The following is a 22,054-nucleotide window of genomic DNA, read 5'->3' as shown; positions in this document are numbered from 1 at the left end:
CTTTGATACTCCCATAGAACTACAGACATAACTTCAGTCTGCAGTTTTCATACCTATTTTCATTTTACTTCAACATGCATGTTGCCAAATTTTAATATTCAAACTTGATCTTTATGATGGAATGACTGGTATTGTATGCAAGTTATGGAATCTAAAGTGGATTTAAAAATTCAAAAAAGGTGAATATATGAAGCAGGGTCAGATACCCTCCATTAGAACAAAAGAAATAATCTAGATGTTATATTAGTCCAAGCAATATAATGGCTTATGACACTTATTCTCACATTCATCTCTCTATACTAAGTCCTGCACCCAGACAAAGCCCTTGGTTAGTTGTCTTTTAAGAAGCCCTAAAGTGTCAGCAATTTTTTTAGGATGACATTATAGATATCCTATGATCTAGTAAATATGAGGGGACAAAATGTGATGAACTGGACCTTTCACTATTTCCGATTCTTTCTGCAACGGCTGAATGACCAAACAGACCATTCCCCTTGCCAGCAGAGATTTTTTTTACAAAAACATAACAATGTCTCTTGAGTAAGTTCACTGAAAGCAGGAGAAATACTGAGCATACACAAGTCAATGTGACTCAGTCAATAATCAACCTTAGAGATAACATGTGCATATTTTGTATGTTAAGTTAGCAAATGGAAGGAATGATGAAATGTAAAATGTCTAAGAACCACAAAGTCATCATACAACCAATGTCATCAACCAATAATCATAACACGAAATATTTGTGGAAAAGTGTGGACAGAATGAAGGGGGAAAGTACACTTCACTAGAAATGATATATGCTGTTTTATATTTATGACATTAATGGTTGCAATGATAAATTTTGATGAAGACAAAATGGACATTGTTGGCTCCTTTTTATCATTAATTTTTATGCAATACTAGGATAAGTGTAAGAAAAATATGTGCATACTACTTTTTCAGATGTTTCTTAAAATTACAGTTCTTCAACCACTCAACAAAATCATCATTCATTTGTCTTTTATTCTGCAGAAAGTCAGACAACCTAACAACAACTTTTATTAATTTTATAATAATTGAGTATCACCTTTTTGTGTATTCATGATAGTAAATCCCCCATTGACGGTTAGCCATTTCAAAATGTATAGACTCAGGCTTTACTTTGCGGCATTTGTGAATAAATCCATAATAACAGAAGAGGATTAGGCATGATGTTACAGTGGCGCAATGTGGGCATTGCTCCACCAGTCTCAGTGGAGATGAGGTAATGCCTATACCTACTGTTCCAAGGTCATGTGATCAATTGCTTACGAGGATTTTCCTCCACCATTTGGGCCTTAGAGATTTGTGACAGTGAAATATATTCCTTATAATTGGTCTGTTAGGTGGAAATACAAAATATGAAAGATTCTCAAGTGTCAAATAAGTTTCAAAGAAGCATGAAATTTATAAACTGAGCACCAAATTGTTATAAATTATATTCAAACTAGATGACGGGATCATGTTCAACAAATCTATTTTGACTTATTCATCAAATATGGGGCCCAATTGCTATTGGGCTTGGGGAGCCATGGTAATGCTCAATGTTTGGAGGCTATGGAAGAAGTTGTGTGCGCCTGATGTTCATTGTATTTGCATGGGTGAAAAATTGTAAAACATGTCCAAATTTGAATATCTCCAAAGATTGACCATTTTTCCTAAATAAACATTATGAACTATTTTCCTGAACATTTAATTATAATTTAAATGGTAACAAATGCAAAAATGTAAAATCTTGAATTCAATATCAAAGAAACAATCTCTACCCTTATATGGTACTTAGTTTGTACGATAGCTGGAAAAAAATAAGTATGGAAAATTTTCACTTTAAAAATTAAGTGAATGGTATTTGGAAATTAGACCCACCCAAACGTTTTGAGCTCACCTAATCAATGCATTTGAAGGAAAGTGAGGCTATGGTTAGCAAATGAAACATAGAGATAGGATGTGATTTATTTCAAAAGTGATATGCTCATTTACCTGTACATGTTAGTTGGTTGCCTGCTGAGGTTTTATTTATTTTTAGACTAGAGTATTGTCAAATATTCGCAGATATATTTAACTAAATACTAATCAATCAACATTTGTACACTTCGCTATCCAAATTATGATAATAAAATAATAAAGCTGACCAAACTGCAGTTACGTAGACAGAAATTCCATCTATGGAATGGGCTCCAAAGCAACAAACAAAAATTCTGTATTTTAAAATATATTCTTGGAAAGTTTTACCATACATTGTGGTAGACTAAAATGTAAAAGGCCAAAAGAAATACAGACCTACAGTTTTATTCATGCAGTTCCACCATAATTAGAAGGCATTTATTACTTATGCCATAAATGCAATTTGTACTTTTGAGGGTGATAAAGAAGCCAATTTCATTTGAATCATGAAATATGTCAAAAAATATTTAACATGGCAGATAAATGAAATTAATATATTTTTACAATAATTGAAACTTAAATCAGCAGAAAAATACACTATGTTAAGCTCCCAGCAACAGCAGAGGGGTTATGTGCACACAAAAAAACACAAAAAATCAGAAGAATGGTAGGCCCATAAAGAATTCATGTACCACAAAACATGATGGCAGATTGAAACACCTTTCCTAACCTCTAAGTAAGAAATCTATCACAAAGGAGGAAATGCGGCCATGAAATGAATGCTATGGTTCATCAACATTGCTCTAGTGTATTGCTGAACATTTTTATATAATTAGTTACATCAGCTAGGAGCTTCCTAATAATATGAATTTATCCCCCAATTCCCTTCAACTTCTCTTCACTGAAGCCTTAAAAGTATTTCTAATGAATCCACTTATTCTTTACCAATGTCTTAATACAGCATGGAGAAATTTGCAGCATAAAAATCAAGAGCCTTTAGAGATAATACCTTTATATGAAAACATTTACATTAAAAAAGGTAAGACTTAAATGATTGTACTCTAATAAGATTTGGGCTTAAAATTAAAGTCTTAAATTAGAAGAATTATATTATTTATTACAATTATGATTAGATAAAAACCTTTCATTTTCATTACAGGAAAATAATTCCTAAAAAAATGCATCCTTCAATCACACAACTTGGAAATTTAAAACAAGGAAAATATATGCTTTAAAACTTGAAATTTCTATTATTTTGAATTTGAAACACTTTTTTATAGACAATCTGTTATTTCAGGTGGATGAGCATTTTTCTCCACGCTCTTAATAATGGTAATTTCATATTTAAAAACTTCACTCCATGACAATATATATTTTTTGAGCTTTCAATGCTAATAGCATATAATAGAGTAAAAGCCAAACCTCAAGAGAAACCTTAATGGTTGTCTCATCCAGAGAGTTATTTGCAATTCCATCAGAATCAGTTGTTGCTACATCACAAGAGCTATCGCTTTTCACCTTGGACTTCCTTATTGCTGCTGGGAGATGGAATGGGCTCTCGGCTAAAGATGTCTAGCAGGAGTACAAAAAAAGGAGAGGTTGGTACATATATGGATGAAATAATACCAAAATGAAATAATACAGCTGCATTTTATGGATAGGCTATTAGCTCTTATGCTTACAAGTTCAGCTCATTAACACAAAAATTAACAGCCAACATTGAAAGCTATAATGCATAAATAAATAATTATTAATGCCCTCTTTAATCCAACTTTAGTTGACCAATACATACTGAGTAATACTAAGATAACAGCTTTGCTTTGCAAGCAGTAATAATGATTGGTGGAGATTCCCAACTTTGCTCAGTGATTTTAATTCTTACCCTTTAAATAATGCCAAGGGATTCAATGCAAATTAAAATTTAAGATATAATTCATGATTTGATGAGCCAGTTCAGAATTTTTATTAATTGCTTGTAAAAAAAAACTGTTAAAATTACACAGCATCTACCAAATAATAAATGTGCAACTTACTATATTAAAATTAGTGAAAGCTATGTGAATAATTCAAAATTTGCTGCACCAATATGCCTGTCAAAGCACCAAGGGCATAAAATAATTATAAAAACTTCACTAAATGACTTTTTTAACTGAAAGCTACATTACTAGCAGTTCAGCAAAACCATGCTAAAAATTGTGATTCTATGCTTAGTAGGTATTGGAAAAGCATTTCTCCTGACAATTTTTAGCATGATTGACCTAAGTTAGCTTATTGCTTCTATTAAATAATGATTGACATTGCTTTAAAAAGGTTCAAATAAAACAATAACCTTGGAAATTAAGCAAAAGCTGGAAATACTACCCAAAAAAAATACGCAAATATTGGGAACCATCACATATTAGGTGTTGAAAATTTTTTGTAGTCAGTCCTTTTGTATTTACATTTATGGCAACTGATTGTACAAACAAATCATTGTTGATATATTTTATTTTATAATGATCTTTTAAGATAGTTCATTTACAAAACATGAAAATATACTTTTAAAATAGTTCTCCCAACCTAAATTTAATGGAATGCTTTTTTTTAGCACAATTTGTTACTGGTCCCTTCTTTTGAATTCATGATGTCTAGGTTTCACTGTATGTTATACAAGGACCAGAAACAATTTAAATTGATTTGGTAAATAAATTTTATAAAAATGTATTATTCAGCAATAAAAAATCTTTACTTTTTGATCACTAGAAAAAAAATGTATGCTGATACGTTCTTCGCCTGCATGCAAACCTAACTGGAATGATGAACATAAAATATAAATATCTTCTTTCTCAGTGACATTTCTAGTCAAATTTGCAATCAACACAATTGCCGCATAATTGTTAATAAAACTAATATTCCCAAAAATTCATTGATCCTGGATATTATGAAATTGTTAATACAAAACTTCAAATTATGTAGGGAAATGCAATTCAGTTTTAAGCACACTAATGAAGTCTTAGCAGTGATTATACAAGGTGACACATTGCAGAGACCATTTGCCAAGTTGTGGACATGAGGGATATAGGTGAGGAAGGCTTGCACAGAGGAAAAGTAAAGAGATTCCAGGAATCAAAATTAGCTATGTCTAAGGAAAAGTCATTACGGAGTTCACAGTTTGGTGTCCCACCTGATGGAAAGAGCTCTCTGTACATGAATTGCTTTCCTCATGACATCTCAATAGAAATCAGAATATCATTGAGAAAATGGGTCTGAGAAACTAAGTAATGCAAGAAACCCTAGTGAAGACCATGACAATGTAACAGCTTAGAGATCTCAACAGATGTGGTACTCAGTGGTTGTGCATACTACCAATACTTATCATAAAATGCATATGTATACATACATCATATTTACTTTCAAAGACTACAATAATAATAAAATGGCCTTCAATGGCTCGATAGAAATACATATCAAATGCATTTAAGGCACCATATTTCCCAGTCCATAAAACCAGACTTTGTTTACTCCAAAATGTGTTCTAAAATCAGCCTATATCTTATGGGCTAGGGGGACATAAGTATAATTTGGACCTGTAAGTGTAAGCGGATATGCCAGGAAAATTCTATCAAGTGTTTTTTCCTACATCAGGCATAGGAAATGGTTGCCTTTATTACAAATTTTGATTCACTCTTTGAGTCAGTCGTAAGCAATGACTTATGATATTTGATTGAAAGCGCTTCTTAAATAAATTCCCAAGAAATAATTTATTTATACAATGCAGCACATTTAGTTTCATTTCTCATGTGATACTGCTGTGAAACTTAATATGCATTGGGATAACAGGGATGTCACCCCTCTGCTATTTCATATACTTACATTTCTCCCAATAAACTCTGAGTCTACAGGGATTCAACCTTGCGTAGCACGAAAGAGCCATAAAGGCATATAAAATTGTTGCATATAATAAAAATTTTGATAATATAAAATAGTAAATACAGATAGATAAGAGTAAAAAAATTACGTAAATGTTCTCCTAAATGGTAAAAGCTTCCAGAGAGACTGCCGCTTAAATATGAAAGAAAGGTGTTCAGGCAAGAACTCATGACGTCATACCAGTGGAAAGAATGAAATGGCTGTCGATTTCTAGTGTTTGTGATTGACAAAGTCCCGTTACAAGTGAGAATATAATAATGTTTTCTTGAAAATGTGAAATTAGCAATGTGCAATATGGAGGTGAAAAAGACATTGTGTAAGATGAAAGAGACAACCCCAGTGAAAATAAACATGGCAATGATTTAGCAGCTGTGATGGCAAATTTCTGCGATTCTACAATGAACAAACATTGATATAAGTTGAGTTGCTAATTTTTTTAAGTAACTATTTAATTTTCTTCATATTTAGTGTTAACATTAAAATACTTTGATCCTTTTTTGTCCCATCAAAGTAATTTTCATAAACTCTAACCTGAAAAATCAGGGTGCATCTCATGCATCAGAGTCAGGTCTTAAAGGCCGGGAAATATGGTAGCTGATTTATTCATAAAGGAGTGAGTTGTTAGCAATCTGAAAAATTAATCCCATACATATGTATGCAATATGTATGAACAGTTTTGAAATCATATTCTATTTTTATACGGCACATCAAAATTTGCCAAAATAAGTCTTGACTTACAAAATTTTATTTTATAGCAGGTGCAGTCACAATAAGTACATGAAGTAGGTCACAACTATCACCAGATACACAAATAATCTAAATTAAAAATGTGTTTAACTTTGAAATATGCAAAAATTTATCCATTAGCAATTTAACAAGTCCCTTAACTTATAAAAGCATGTTCTACATGTATATTAAAGTTGGAAAATATATTCCTACAGAACTGAAAGTCATAGAAAATAGAAATTAACCATAACAATAATTACATATACGTTTTATATGAAACCAGCATATTTCTGATTGCTTGGTTGTCTTGAAGATGGTACCACAATCTCCAAATGCCTTTCATCAATTAAGTTTTGTGGATTAACAAAAAAATCATATTCTAGAAAAATTAACATGAGTCATAATCACTTTCAGTACCCATAGATTTATAGTTTTTTATTAAGATTTTACAATTACTGCAATAAAAGCAAAGTTTTTTCCACTGGGCTTCTTATGTATTTCCATTTGTTAATCAAAAACCTGCAACAAATAGTTATATCAACTCAAAGAAATGAGTATATGTAACCAAAAATTTTAAACCACACAATTTAATACACTAAAGTGTTGATTAATCAAAGTCCAATCATTCAGTTATTTGATTATCTGATGGTGCCAACAAGAAGTAATTCCTCATCTCCCATGCACTCCTGAGTCCTCACCTACACACAATTCAATGTTACTGGTTAATCATCGTTTATTTCCAATTGAGCTACATAAACGCAACCAAGAAATTTTTCCTGCCTCACTCATTTAGTTACTTCCTGATTATGTATGATTATATACAATCAGGATATATTTGTTTGCTTTTTCAAGAGGGCATTTGACAGAGTTAATTGGATAGAATTTAGCATGTATTACAGAAGATAGGAATATATTAGACTTACATTAGGAACTTGTACATGTGTGAAACTGTTCAGGTGAGTGAAGTGGATGGAAATTCAAGATGGGTAGTGTTTGGAAGTAGATTAAGACAGGCATACCCTTCGTCGCCTGTGCTTTTCAATACACATGTAGAGGGAATAGTACAATAGGAATGGGAATAACTGGAGATAGAAATGACAGTCATTAGGGAATTTATAAAATCAGTCAGGTTTGCAGATGATCAAACTTAAGTTATCCAGTCAACCAAGGGCCTGCAGTCATTGGCGAACACATAAGAAAATTAGTCTGATGAGAATAAATGTAACCAAAAATCATAAAATTGACTCATGTAGCTCATAAATTTACAATTTCGTTATAGTTGTTCTTCTAAAGCCACAGCTACACATTAGTATAACCTGAATCAGCAACTGACATTGCTTGATGTTGCAACATTTCTGGTGTTACGCCAGGGTTTTAGATATCAACCAATAATTGATCCTTGAAAGTTTCCTTCAATTGATTTCTATGAAAAGATTCAAATCTTAGGGAAACAAGGAAACATGCAAATAGTACTATAAATGAATTGAATACCATCAAGAGAGCACCTTATAATATCTGACAAAAGTATACAAAAGCTTCTTGTTAAAGGCAAAAGGTCTCACTTAGATAGTGCCTGAAACTGGAGTTGTTACAACAGACTTAAATTAAATTCAATTACAAATTGAAACTCGGGAGCTACTCCTAATATAGTGCTATTATTCATTGAATGAATATGACAAACAGTTATAATACATTTTGTTTTTATTACACACTTTAATGTATATGCTCTTTTTTAAGTATGTTCATAGTGTCCAAATGTACCTGTATTTTACACTTTCTTTGTATTTGATGACTCCTATACTTACATGACTTGTATGGTCCATGGACAATAAAATTTTATTGTTAATATGGATAGCTCAAGTATCAACAAACAGCACCCTAGTAAGGTTACCTCAGTCACATGCTGGCTTGACTCATGGTAATTTTCACATTAATCCTGAGAGTTTTCCCATTGTTGTGATTGTTTGAAATGGCTATGGATATTACTGATGAATCATCAATTAAGGCATTGAGTATAGAAGTACGGTGATGCGAGAAAAAATGTGCATGATGAACAGCAATCTGATCAACCCATCACTCATTCCCTTACCCCTCAAGGCATGTGCAAATGATTATTAATTACTATTCCATCATGTATGATCACCACTTTAAGCTTGATGAACTCCATGAACATTTTGGAGCCCATGGAGTGAGGAGTTCTCAATAACTACTCAGCACAGGAAATATTTTTGTGAGATGGGTACCACGATTCCTTACAAATTACCACAAAAGACACACTAGCGCATTAATCCTTTGAAGACATTATGCACAAGAAGACAATGAATTTATGGACCACATTGTGACAAGAAATGAAGCATGTGTGAACTATTAAAAGAGCCCAAGACTGTTACATTCAACTATTACCGTCTGAAAAAAAAATGCTAGTCACTAGAGTGGCATCATCTGAATTCAGTATCAAAACCATGCAAGTTTAAACAAACACTTTTTGCGAAGAAGACCCTGGCTACAGTATTCAAGAATTGAAAATATTTCTTAGCACCAGATCTCATACCTCAAGGCACTGCTATCAATGTAGATACAAACTATGGAACTGCACAAATTCATCATACAGGCATCCAAAACAAGCATCAAGGAATGTTTAAGGACATGATATTTTTTCAAAATAATGCTTATCTTTGCATGGCCAAACAGGCAAAAACCTGCTTGGAGAATTAAAATGGGGGGTTCTAGACCATACAGGCCGCAGTTTGGACTTTGATCAGAGTGAGTATCACATATTCATGAAACTGAAGGAGTTTCTGAGAGGATGGCACTATGCAAGTCACAGGAATTTTAAATGTGGTGTGAAGCTATCATGATGGTATTCAAAAGCTGGTCAGAACATATGACAATTATTTCCACTATAGTGGCATTTATCTTGAAAAGTGAGTGATGACAGGTATTTAATAATAGCACATGTGAATAAAATAAGAAAAAATGAGATGTTTTGCTATTAGAGAAAATGTAGCAACTATTTTTAAGCTATTACATTCTGGATGACCCTCATATACGTAAATGAGAGGGTAGTTTGAAAGGTTCTCAGAATCACCACCAGATGTCAGCGCTAGTGCAATGAGTTTCCTGCATAGTAATAGGTAATCCTTAATGAGTAAATACATAACCTGTCAGTTCTCTGGGAAGAGATCTGTGGTGCAGATGCCTCTCTGTTGTTGTTCATGTGTAGTGATTTGTGGAGATGGAAAAAATTGAGATTTGAGCATTGATTTAATACTTTGTAAAGAAAGATATGAAAGCTAAGGAAATTCATGCCGACTTTCAGAACACTCAGGGGACTTTGCTCCTACATATTCAACTGTTGCCAAGTAGACAAATGAGTTTAAGTTTGGTTGGGACAGCTTAGATGATGACCTGCGTAGTGGTCAGCCAAAATGTGCCATAATCTCAGTAATCATTACTTAAGTGCATAAAATTGTCATGTAGGATCGCCAACTGAAAGTGTGAGAAATTGCTGAAGCTAAAGGGATGTCATCTGGATGGGCATATCACATTTCAACAGTAGAATTGGATATGAGAAAATTTTCTGGTAAATAGGTGCCGCAACTCTTGATGCAAGATCACAAATGCATCAAAATGGGAATTTCTGAAAAATGTTTCATCAGTTTTAAGAGCAATTAATGAGTTTTCTGCACCAGTTTGAAAACACAGATGAAGCTTAGGTCCACTACTATAACTCAGAGACAAAACAGCAGGTAAAGCATTGGAAAAATGAAGAAAGTGAAGGCAATACAATTAGCTGGAAAGGTGATGGCTTCAGTTTTCTGGGATGCGAAAGGAATTCTGTGGATAGATTAACTTTCCATTGGTCAAACAATCACTGGACAACACTATGCTAACCTCCTGGACCAGCTACAGCAAAAGATACGAAAAAAAAGGCCAGGTTTGCCAAGGAAGAAAGTCATCTTTCATCAAGACAATGCACACCCACACACAAGTGTCGTTGTCATGGTAAAAATACATGAGCTAAGATATGAATTGTTGCCACACCCATCTAATTTGGCTTGATCAGATTTCCATCTCTTCCGAAAAATTTTACCCGTGAATGGAGATTCTCTTCAAACAAAAAACTAACAGCCAAAGTAGATGGGTATTTTGCAGGCCTAAAGGAATTTAATTTTTGAGATGGAATCAAGATATTGGAACATCGCTGGACCAAGTGCATTATGTAAATGGAGTCTACATTGAAAAATAAAAAAGTTTCACTAGGGTAAGTCATTTATTTCTATTCCATTCAGAGAACTTTTCAAGTTACCCTCGTATTTTGATGACTTCACAAAAAAATCCAATCACTTTTAAGACCATTTAATGATGAAGTGGTACAGGATCATTCCTTTTATGCCATATTTAGGGGCATAATATTGTTCCAGGTCGTTTTAACCTCCAAAACCATGAAGCCACCAGTGTAATTTGAAAGAATTTATGCATCATCTATTTGTGCATTCAACTATGTATATACATGCGGCATATGTACAAACTTGCAGTTCTACATACAATTTATTTCAGTGTGAATCCTTAAATTGTAGGGCAGGAGAAAAAGTGTGTAACACTGGCGTCATGAGGTTTGCCTAATGATGATGGCATTTCAAAGCATCTTAATTAAACCTTTCACAAACCAAGACTCAGCATGTATAACATAATCTTTCAAAAGATGTACAATCACTTGCATTGGTTTCTTTATGGTAAAACTTAAATAACATCTTCAGCCAAGGAAGGTAGTATGCATAACAGCTGCCTTTTGCACTTCGTAGTATATTTTCATGCCAGCATCGTAAGAAAGGCTAACTGGACCATAGAGCCAACACATCATATTCTTACTTGAATATGAATGTAAAACATACTTAATTAGCTGATATAACTGACTGCCAAGCATTAAGAAAAAACTTTTTTTAAATTCTCTCCATTAGCATATGGTAGAAGGGTGAGATATGAAAGTGCTTTTAGTTGTTAACCCGTAACTATTTACGTACTTGACATTTTGAAATGAAAAAAATGCTGTAAGTACAAAAATCAATCACTTTATTGGATAAAAGAATTTTTTCTGTCATCCTAGATTAAACAGATAGTATTTGTTGTGTTGCTGAAGAAAAATTGAAGATTCCACATCAAAACTGTAATTCAGTTTTCATGAAATCTTCAAGTGTTGCAGGGTAACTGGGTCTCATGATTTTGGTTTTGTACTTAAGTTTTCTCTATAATGTTGATCATTTGGTAACTATATTTGATTTACGGAGGAGGTGGTGGAAATTATAAAAACAAACCTTAGAAGGTGTTGATAGTGGCTTAATAAATTTAGTTTCTTCCACCATCTGCACCATTTACCGTCTTCCTTTTTTGTTCCTCATATAAAAAGTATATTAATAATTTAACCAGTTACCAATAAATAATTATACCTTGAATATCAGTCATTTGCCTCATTACAGTGGGGAAGTAGTAGTCCAAGGGTAGTTTTGGACTACTGACCAGAGGGCCCCAGTTTGATTTCTGGGCACCCTCAGCTTCACCCAAGCTGCGTGATTTTACAAGTACCAGATCTTCCCCAGAAACCACAGCCAGCATAGGAAAAGGATCTGGCCCTATACCCTGATGTGTGACTTTCATATACTGTCAGGCTAAGCATTGGGTGAACTCTACCATCACTTATCAAACTGATCTTTTGATACTGTGCTTACAGTTTTTTAACTCATTACAATTAGCAAAATTAATTTATATGAGCTATTATTGATACTATTTATACCAGCATATATTCATAGCAATGGAAACTTATGTTTCATTTACCTACATTGGAACCTCGCAAACTGAGCATAATTTGTTCCGGAATCTTTCTTGTACAGCAGGACAATTTTCATGCACATATTAGTTTATTATTTATGGTACATTTCTAATTCTTTTTTACTATAATTCTGTCAAGTCACATTTTTTTGCTTATGCTTCAAAATTTTGTGAAAATGCAAATAAGCATTCTCATTGAATAAAATTTTAGCATGCTTAGCCTTATAAGGGTGAAGCTTTGAATGCATTGTACAATACAACATTTGCCATAACCTCCACATCAACTTTAGCTAGCTTTTCTTCACTTAATGGTTTTCGAATGCTTGTGGAGTTTCTGAATGGTAAACAAGCAGGGGTTCAATTTTCAAATCGCTGCTTGTATTGGTGAAAAATAGTGGCTATAGGCATATATCTTTCATTGACCTGTAGCTGGGCAATACATTCTCCTCTTTTGTTACATATCTATAGGTTCGCAACGGCATCTTTATCCAGAAGAGTCCCATCTAGTCACAAATAAATACCAGCTGTAGCAGGTAACCCTCAGAATCTATGAGCTTCTTGAAATCCCTGATAAAGTTCTCAGCTACACTTGAGTTAAGGTTGGCTGTTTCATCATGCCTCACAATGCCATGGGTACTGGTTCTTCTCTTACACTTCTCGAACTACACATGGTTTCCCTTAAATATTTCTCAGGCTATTGATGATCCTGGCACCTCCTTAACAAAGTGGGCAAAAATCAATTTTGCCGTTTCAAAAATGATAATATCCTTGATGTGTGACATTGCCATTACTTTTTGTTTATCCATATGAAAAGCAACCTTTCAACACCATTGAGAATACGTAACCATAGCATAGATATTCTTGTCACTCCCTTTATAACATCTATATTTGTCCTGAGGATATTGCATATCACTACATACTGATTGTATGTGCATGCTAGATCACCCACGCTCATACTCTGTTCTTGGTTTTCAATGATTTGAATTTTCATTTCCACTGGTATTTTTTTCCTTGTGGCTTTTTCTCCAGGGACATTTATAAAACTCTGCACAAAATATTATCAAACTTTGCACAAAAAATCACAAATAATAATTCTGAACACAAGTTTGGAAAAATGTGTGATCACTAGCAACACTAAGATACTAGCAGAACAAGTGCTAAACATAACCTGAAGTAGCAGGTGCACAATCATTCAGGGAATCCCACTTGCTATGAGAACATTTGCTCATTAAGCAAGGTATTTTTGATCAAAATAATTTGCTTATTATGGGAATTACTGGCTATGCAAGGTGTTTCTTAATCAAGATTCCACTGTGTATCAATAATTAATGAATGAGATGGGATGATAAAGAAGGGCGTTCCAGTTATCTTGTTGAGAGTTAATGGACCACTACTGAAATATATATTCTTTAGGTAAAAAAAATTGACTGCTTCAACTTAAAATAAACATACAATGCTTGTGATTAATAAATACAGTATACCTACTATTTCTATAAATTTGGTGCCGGTGGTTCCGGGTTTACAAGGTTTACCATATCTCATGATGGTTGAGTTAAAATACCACATGTGATTAATTCAAAAAAGGTCATAAGAACTTTAATTATTACTTGTTTTATAATTAATTAATATTGGCTATTACTTGCAGTGCAAAATTTATCAAATAAACTTCATAAAAGGTGTGTATGGGAAGGAAAATTAATTAAGACATAGGACTTGCTATAGAGCTTCCTGCAGTTGTGGGCATTTTTGGTAGGTCTTAGAACAAAATTCTAAAAACTCACATTGAAGTTAGGATAATAAACACATTAACACTAGCAATTTAAAACTAGGGCCCAGTTACCCCTCCTTACCATACCATTCTCTACATTATTTTCAAAGATAAACTCAAATAAATGCATCATGAACTTTACACAAATTATGATGCAAGAAAAGCATGGTAATTTTTAAGTCTAAAATTAAACTGTAATGTATTACTGTAATAAGGTGCACTAAAATGGGAAAGGAGGAAAATAATGGCATAGTGCCACAATGTGAGACACTTTCCAAACAAAAGTAACACGGGCTCACCTTCCTGCTCGCTGTGGGAGAATGTTGTGGGGAAGGAGGAAGGGAGCGGGAAAGGAGGAGGAGGAGGGATGGAGAGGAGGTGGAATTTGAGGAGGGTGAATTGGGGGAGGGAGACAGGGTAAGTGCAGGGGTGGATGGAGGCGAGGGTGCTGTGGGAGAAGGCGATGCATTTGTCGCAGGAGTTGCTGCACTACCTCCCTGAGCTCCTCCAGGAGCTAAGTTCTGAGCTGAGCCAGCTCTCCTTAAGCCGCGACTTGCTTGGTGTGAGGCTGCTGCAGCCACTGATGCAAGCAGACCTCCCAGGCCAGATCGGATTCTCTGGTGAGTGAAATATTTATTAAAATGAGTGGCATCCAAATTTCAGGAGGCACCAAATATAACACGGTTTGGATCTTTGGAAATGATCACAGAACAGCATAGATCGGAGGATAAGAAAGGACACATACAAATATCTTGCAGAGAAAGTTCAATGAATAGTATAATAATATGTACTACTGAATTCCATAGCACAGAATTCATCTTGGGTAAATTATTAAATTACACAAGGGTATATGGTGACAACTCAAAATATATGTCTATAAATGAATGTGCCAATGGTTGGAAGGCATTGGCTTCATATTACCACCAATCAATGTCATAATACCTATTTTGACAACTGGTTTTAACTTATTTCATTTATCAGCAGCTGAAAACATCAAGTTGCATATTTTAAATATAAAGAACAAATAAATTGTAATAGAATGATAGAGGTATGTGAAGCAACATAATTAATAGGTGACTGGTACATGAAATAAGTTTTATACTATAAGTACTGAGGATCAGTCTTTGAATATACTATCCAAGTTAGAGCATTTTTAATTGTTAAAACTATCTAGTATTTAGAAAAAAAATTGAAATTATACAACTATGTCAAATGCAAGAATTTTATTGGGTCATATAGTCAATATTTCATTTATTTATGTATATACCAGCAAATTAGTGAGATTGGAATTGCATAGCATTTTATGCTACTTGTATTAGGTTTTTAATTATACGATCCTTTAATTGATACAGAGAAACAATGTGCTGTTCATGCTTTATTATAATACATCATCAATTACTTTGTAAACAAAATTACAAAACTTAAATGAACATTTTCTAGGATAATTGAGAGGATTGATAGTTGATCAGAGCCAAGTAGACATTTGTCCTTGATGACCCCAACCAATGAATTTTAAACCACAAATCATACAATAGTTTAAATTCAGACCTGAACCCCATTGTTTCCTCTTCTTCTGATTATCTTCATTGATTTAACCCACTGCTTTCATTGTCCCCTCCTCTACCTCCTATTTTTCCCCCTTCCATCTTACTTCCCCTAAAGCTGGAGTGCAGCCATTCAGTAGTCATTCTTTGCCCGATGAAGATGACCTTGACACTGAAATGGCATTAATGCTCCCTTTGTTTCTCTTATCTTTACCTTTCATCCTCCCTTGCCCTCACTACCAATTCTTACCTCCATTACACCACAGGCTTACCCTAGTGAACACCTATTATCTTGTATAAGTGTGAGCACTTCCAAGTTTTACTTGGATCTCAGTGAGGTAGTGCTAATGTTGCCACATGGGCTTAGATTTATGCAGCTTTTAGTTTAGAAAATCAAATTTTCTCCAAGGTGTTGTTGAATCATACTTTACTTACAGGTACTTCATTAGTTCAAGGGTAATAGGAGAATACACATAAAGAATGTTACAAAAGTATTATACCATCATTACATGTGAAAAATCCCATTAGAACTACGCAAGGTACTTTGAGGAATTCTTGAAATAAAAGCTCAATATACTTGAATTTGTTTTGATAATTAAGAAATCTTATATATGATGATTTTGCCCCTAAGACAATGATATACTTATATCATACTACAGTATAACATATAGACAATATATTACTGCAAGGCACTCAATGGATTAAGTCAAAAAAGAGTACATTTAATTGCATTTGTGATAACATTAATTTTTTATAATGAGTTTCTTAGATACAAAATGCTTCATGACTTTTGTAATCAGGTTACCTGAGGTGTTGGAGTGTTTGACGAGCGGCTTGAACACCCAGCACCAGTTCCTGGACCATCCCCATCAACTCCATACTCATCCACATCTATCCCTTCTTCCACATCACCATCATCATCTTCATCCTCTTCAGAAGGTCCCTCCACAGTAGTGACAATTTCTGGTGTCTGTTGAAATATTTATAGGCACCAGATTACAAAAAAATGGCTGAAAATGAGTACATTTATGAGAATATCATATTGACAAAGGCAAAGCTTACAAGCATTGAAGACACCCTTTGACCTCCCGAAGGACATCTGCTCCCAGATTTGCACTTAGCAACACATTTTTTGTGACAAACCATGGAGCAACGACGGCACCTATCCGCATCTTTCAGCCATATCTAAAAAAATTAGATGAATGCCATGGAAAATGTGATCCTCATAAAAAATACATCTTACATTGAAATATTTTTTGTCTAATGTATCTTTGTTTGCTCTTTTAGTAAAAGAACATATGAAAAAGAATGCATTTATATTGTAATTCTCAAATTGAATTTGGGGAAAGGCAGCTGAATAAGGCTATTATTTCTTAAGTTTTCTTTCAAGTTTCCATTATAAGGGCATGGGAAAAAATACCCAAATGTATAAGCATAACTCTATGATGAAAGACGACAATTTGCTTTTCCAATTTAAATATTTTTATTTTCAGGTCACCTGAAGGTGTTATGCTGTAATGAAACCTATGTGGAAAAGCAAAGTGTCTTCTTTCATCATCAAAGATTTCCACCATGTTACCCCTGAAACTGTGTTATTTCAACATAACTCTACTTAATATATTTACACATGCAAAGGGATTTTTAATGGATTATATTGAAGAAGTATGATGAAAGCAACCTATGGATCCTTCCACAGATAATTTTGTAATTACCTATTGATATGTATTTGAGATATGTGATGTGCAAAAGTTTGATTGGTTTGACTTCAATATTATGTCAGTGGCAGCCATTGCAAATTGAAACATATTTAGCCTCCCCATGATAATGATTGAGATGACATGCAATCATCAATACTTGTATCGTATTATATTATATTGAAATTTTCTTTTCACCAGAACAAATACTCAACCAAGGCTGACAATTTATCTAGCCCCCTGTCTTCCCTCTTTAATCATTTAAAACCATCTTCTAGCTGTGTTATATGGACGAACACACTCTCTATAAAACTCCCGTATTATTATATATGCCTCAGTTAATTATTCTTCAAGTGAAAGCAACATTTCAATGCACCATAATGTTTGTTGTATGTACTTCCATTGCTGCTCTAGGCTGAATTGAAAATGCTTCAACTTGCAATGGCTGCATCTCAGCACAATTGTAGTCAAAATTAATGAAACTTGTACCACATAACTATTACACATTAAGCTAAAAAAATAAAACACAAAATTCAATTTTTGTATAATGAATAATGGAAAGCAATATGATCAGTCCTAATTGAACAACCCTTAGGTACAATTTACAAAATATACAGGGTGCGGCCAGACAAAATTCAATTATAAATTCGGACCTTTTTACATCACATGTAGAGGTCACCATTGGTGCCCAAATAAGCTTGACATATGTACAGAACAATCATTACCTCAAAACTGTCACAATACTGAGAACAAGTGTGGAGTATAACTAAAGAGCTGTGATTCCTGAAAGAGTACGAGCTGGTTGCTTAGCGACAGAAATCATTCGGTTCTTTGGGTACCCGAGATCAACAGTATATGATGTCGTCACAAAGTATAATGAGTCAGAAAAGTCCAACAATGGTTTCACAGCACTGGTGAGTGAAACTCACTCGAAGGAGCATGTTGTCAGGACACCCAATGTCATCCAATGGACTCGGGAGCTCATTTTAGAGGATCCGGGGCAATCGATCCAAAAATTGTCATCAGCTATCAGTGTGAGTGAAAAGAATATGCATAAAATCATCGAGGAGGACCTCCACTACAAGTCTAACAAAATTAAAATAAGATAGATGCATTCCAAAGCCGCTAGGGCAAAGAGAGTTGAACATTGCAACCTGTTTTTGTATTCCTTAAAAGACAAAGCTGCTGGACGAATCAGATTTTTTACTGAAGAAAAGTTTTTACTGTGGATGCTAAAACCTATCATAAGAATGTCCACTAGCTTGCCCATAACCCTGAAGATGTCCCTATTGTTTCAAGGACAAAATTTCCGGTGAACTTTCATGTGCTAGGAGTTATGTCCAGAAAGGGTGATGTTAGGTCACCGTATTTTTTTTAACTAAGGGAAAAATATCAACAAATAAGTTTATTTGCATGATCTAACAAATGTAGTGAAGACATTGACAGAAACTGTATCACCTGGAAGGCTGTATATTTTCCAGCAGGATCGTGCACCAGCCCATATGAGACATTTTATGAAAAACTGGTTGTCGGACAATGTTGAATATTTTGGTCCAGAGAATTCTGGCCACCCAACAATCCAGATCTAAATTCATCGGATAACTATGTTTGTGGCATGGTCGAAAGGGTCGCCAACAAATCCAAATGTTGCATCAATGAGAGCCATTATTGAAATAACATTCACTGAGATGGACTGTAGCACTATAAAACCAGACTGCGAATGCTTCAGAGAATGGAAGCCGTCATTCAAGCAAGTATGGGATACTTTGTATAAATTTGTTGTTCATGATTATACAAACAGTTTAGTATTAAACATTTTCATTTATGTTATAAAAAATGTTTAAAAAAATTGCTTAGTTTGCCTGGATTTTTGAACAGCACCCTGTAATCTTTGAGTAAGAAAATGTTTTTATATTATTTATACCAATTATCAATTTTTACTCAAACCACAATGAATTAATATTTATAATACCTCTGTTAATGAGCATAAGAAATGTTTAACTTTCATTTATACACCTACCTTTTTCCCACAAAAATCACACAATGTTGCACGATGGAACTGGGTCCTTACAAAATCATGCTCCACACCGTCTCCAGGTGAGTCATCCATTATAACCTTATTGTCTTTGGTCATCTTGTCAGCTACTTCATCATCTTCGATTTCAGTGCCTGATTCCTTACTCAATTGTACCATCTCAGTCCCTGAGATGTCCTTTTCTGCTCTAGATCTCCAGCCTCGTTTTGCAAATGACTTAACAGATGTCGCAGACTGTTGACCACTTTGAGTTTTAGTCTCAGTAGTCATAGACACTGTTAAAAGGATGTCCCCAAAACAAAGATTGGGATCAAAGCCAGAATGAGATGTCCAGTCATTGTACCTTCAAATAGTAAGAATTAAGAAATCACCATCTACCAACAAGAGAAATTATAAAAAGAAGTACATCAAATTAAAATTTGTACACAAACATTTTCCAATGCCATTATTAAATATCATTGATACATAACGAGGAAATGGCTTTAAAATATTCTTATATATTATATTTTTCTAGAACAGCACTGGCGGTGGCAATGATTATTGCTCCTGGTAGGGGCACCCATGCTAGATAGGTGAAAAGTTAGGAGTCAGACCAAAGGTAGTCAGTGCAGTGTCTGTTCCTCAGTGAGGTAGCTGCAAAGGCATCTGACCCCAGAGGGGCGGCCATTCAGTGATGGTGTCACATTAAAAACACTATTGAGGAAGGTAATGGGAAACCACCTCAATTATTATTCCCAAGAACTTTATGATGGACACTATAGAGAATATGAGTCCACGCAACAACGGGACTAGGCTCAATCGGCCGTGTGTCGTGCCCGGCAACAGGAGAGGCAAAGCTTCCACGGTTGTCATCTCATGAAAACCTAGCAAAGGAAAACCAACAGCAGCAGAAGACACAAGAGAAGAAGAAGACCAAATTAGTTAGAATAGGAACTTGGACTGTTGGGACAATTTTGAGGACAGGAAAATTAGAGAATATATAGCGAGGGATGGGAAGAGGAAACGTAGATATTTTAGGTCAATGCGAGGTGAGATGGAAGGATAGCGAGGATTACTTGAGTGATAGTGATAGAGTAATAAACACCAGATGGGACGAGAGCCAAAAAGGGGTTGCCAAAATATTGAATGAAAAGGAAGGAAGACACATAGTCAACATAGAGCATGCAGCAGATAGAATATTACTAGAAGAGATAAAAGCAGAGCCGACGAACTTGGTCATTGTTCGGATATACATGCCACCAAGCAATCATAAGGAGGAAGAAGTTGATAGGATATATGATTCATTAGAGGACATAATCACGGGTGTTCCAGAAGGAAAAATTTGATATATATGGGGGATTACAATGCAACGGTAGGCAAAAGAAGAGTTAGTAATGAGGTGGGGGACTACAGTTTAAGTATGAATGACCGCAGGGAGAAACCAATTGAATTCTGCAGGAGATAGGAGTTGGTCATCACCAACACTTATTTAAACACCATTCAGGTACCCAAAGAACTGAATAATATCTGTTGCCATTTATATTTTGAGCCTGTCACAAACTCGTGCAAACCTTCACACGAGGGATCGCATACAAATTTGTGCATATTCAGTTTCACTTAAGTTCTCAAAATTCATAGTAAATAGAATTTTAAAATATCAGAATGAGAAGGAAGTAATTCCTTACATACTCCAAAAAATGTATTAACAAAATAGCAATGACTAAACTTCACAATTAAAAAATTTCTGCCCAAGTTTACCAAAAAAAATAATTTTTTGGTAGTCTACTGATTAACTGGCCTTTTTCAGTGTCCTTTTGGATAGACAAAGATTGAACATAGCCTTGCCTAAAAAGATACAACCCAACACCTCACACTAAAATAAACTATTCTTCAATGCACTATGCATTCTACAGTATCTAATCTCTTATTTTAATATTTCCTCTTTCACAAAAAAACAGTTATGACGAACACAAGAAAAGAGGGATACTCCTGGCTTATTTACTGTTTTACCAACCTTTGAATATTATTTAAAAATATTTTTTGAGAAATTGCTAGTTTCTATATCAATCAGCATATCATTATTATGAGAGACAAATATAAATCAAAAATTTTGTCTTCACTATATTCAAAGTCAAGATATTCACTTTTATAGTACTTCCATATCACCACATGAGAAGCATCTCAAAGGCATTTAAAATTTTGACTGAAACAGTCTGCCGAGAAAACTTCCATGGAATTGTGTACAATTATTTTTTTTGGGTAAATCTGGATTGCCTAATTATTGAGCTAACATATTCAGATTTTTCAGTGACTTATAATTAAACTTAGCTATTAATATGAATCCACAACATGAAATTGAAGAATTTCCTATTCCTGATATACTTTTAGATTGATTATAACTCTAGTATTTTAAATTCTGTTGCACCTTTCAAAGGTGACAAAACATATAGAACTACATATTTTTATCTTTTACTTAGATTTCGGCATTCCAAAACTCAATACACATATGTAACTCATCCATATATTAAGAGATACAATTTGATGATTTCTTTCCAAAAATTTAATTCATAGTGTTACAGACTTAAGAATTTAACACTTCCATTGGTAGATACTGCAGATTTATCACATGTTGAAATTGTGTGCATGTGTTAAACACATGCAAGAATTAGAC

General features: G+C 34.2%; 1 protein-coding gene across 1 annotated transcript in view; it reads right to left on the bottom strand.

The window, feature by feature from the left end:
* Pdzd8 (PDZ domain containing 8) overlaps window positions 1-22,054 on the bottom strand; it is a 57,101-nt gene that overhangs the window by 3,219 nt on the left and 31,828 nt on the right. Inside the window, exons 15-19 of the mRNA XM_071587257.1 lie at window positions 19,390-19,747; window positions 16,738-16,860; window positions 16,481-16,645; window positions 14,431-14,748; window positions 3,325-3,474 (exon numbers count right to left, since the gene is read on the bottom strand). Of these exons, the coding sequence (XP_071443358.1) occupies window positions 3,325-3,474; window positions 14,431-14,748; window positions 16,481-16,645; window positions 16,738-16,860; window positions 19,390-19,747 (1,114 nt within the window). The remainder of the gene's footprint in view (window positions 1-3,324; window positions 3,475-14,430; window positions 14,749-16,480; window positions 16,646-16,737; window positions 16,861-19,389; window positions 19,748-22,054) is intronic.

The sequence above is a fragment of the Hetaerina americana genome, unplaced genomic scaffold, assembly GCF_022747635.1.
Source record: "Hetaerina americana unplaced genomic scaffold, ioHetAmer1.1.p SCAF_3, whole genome shotgun sequence".
NCBI classification, from domain to species: Eukaryota; Metazoa; Arthropoda; class Insecta; order Odonata; family Calopterygidae; genus Hetaerina; species Hetaerina americana.
This window is presented reverse-complemented; position numbering and strand designations above follow the sequence as displayed.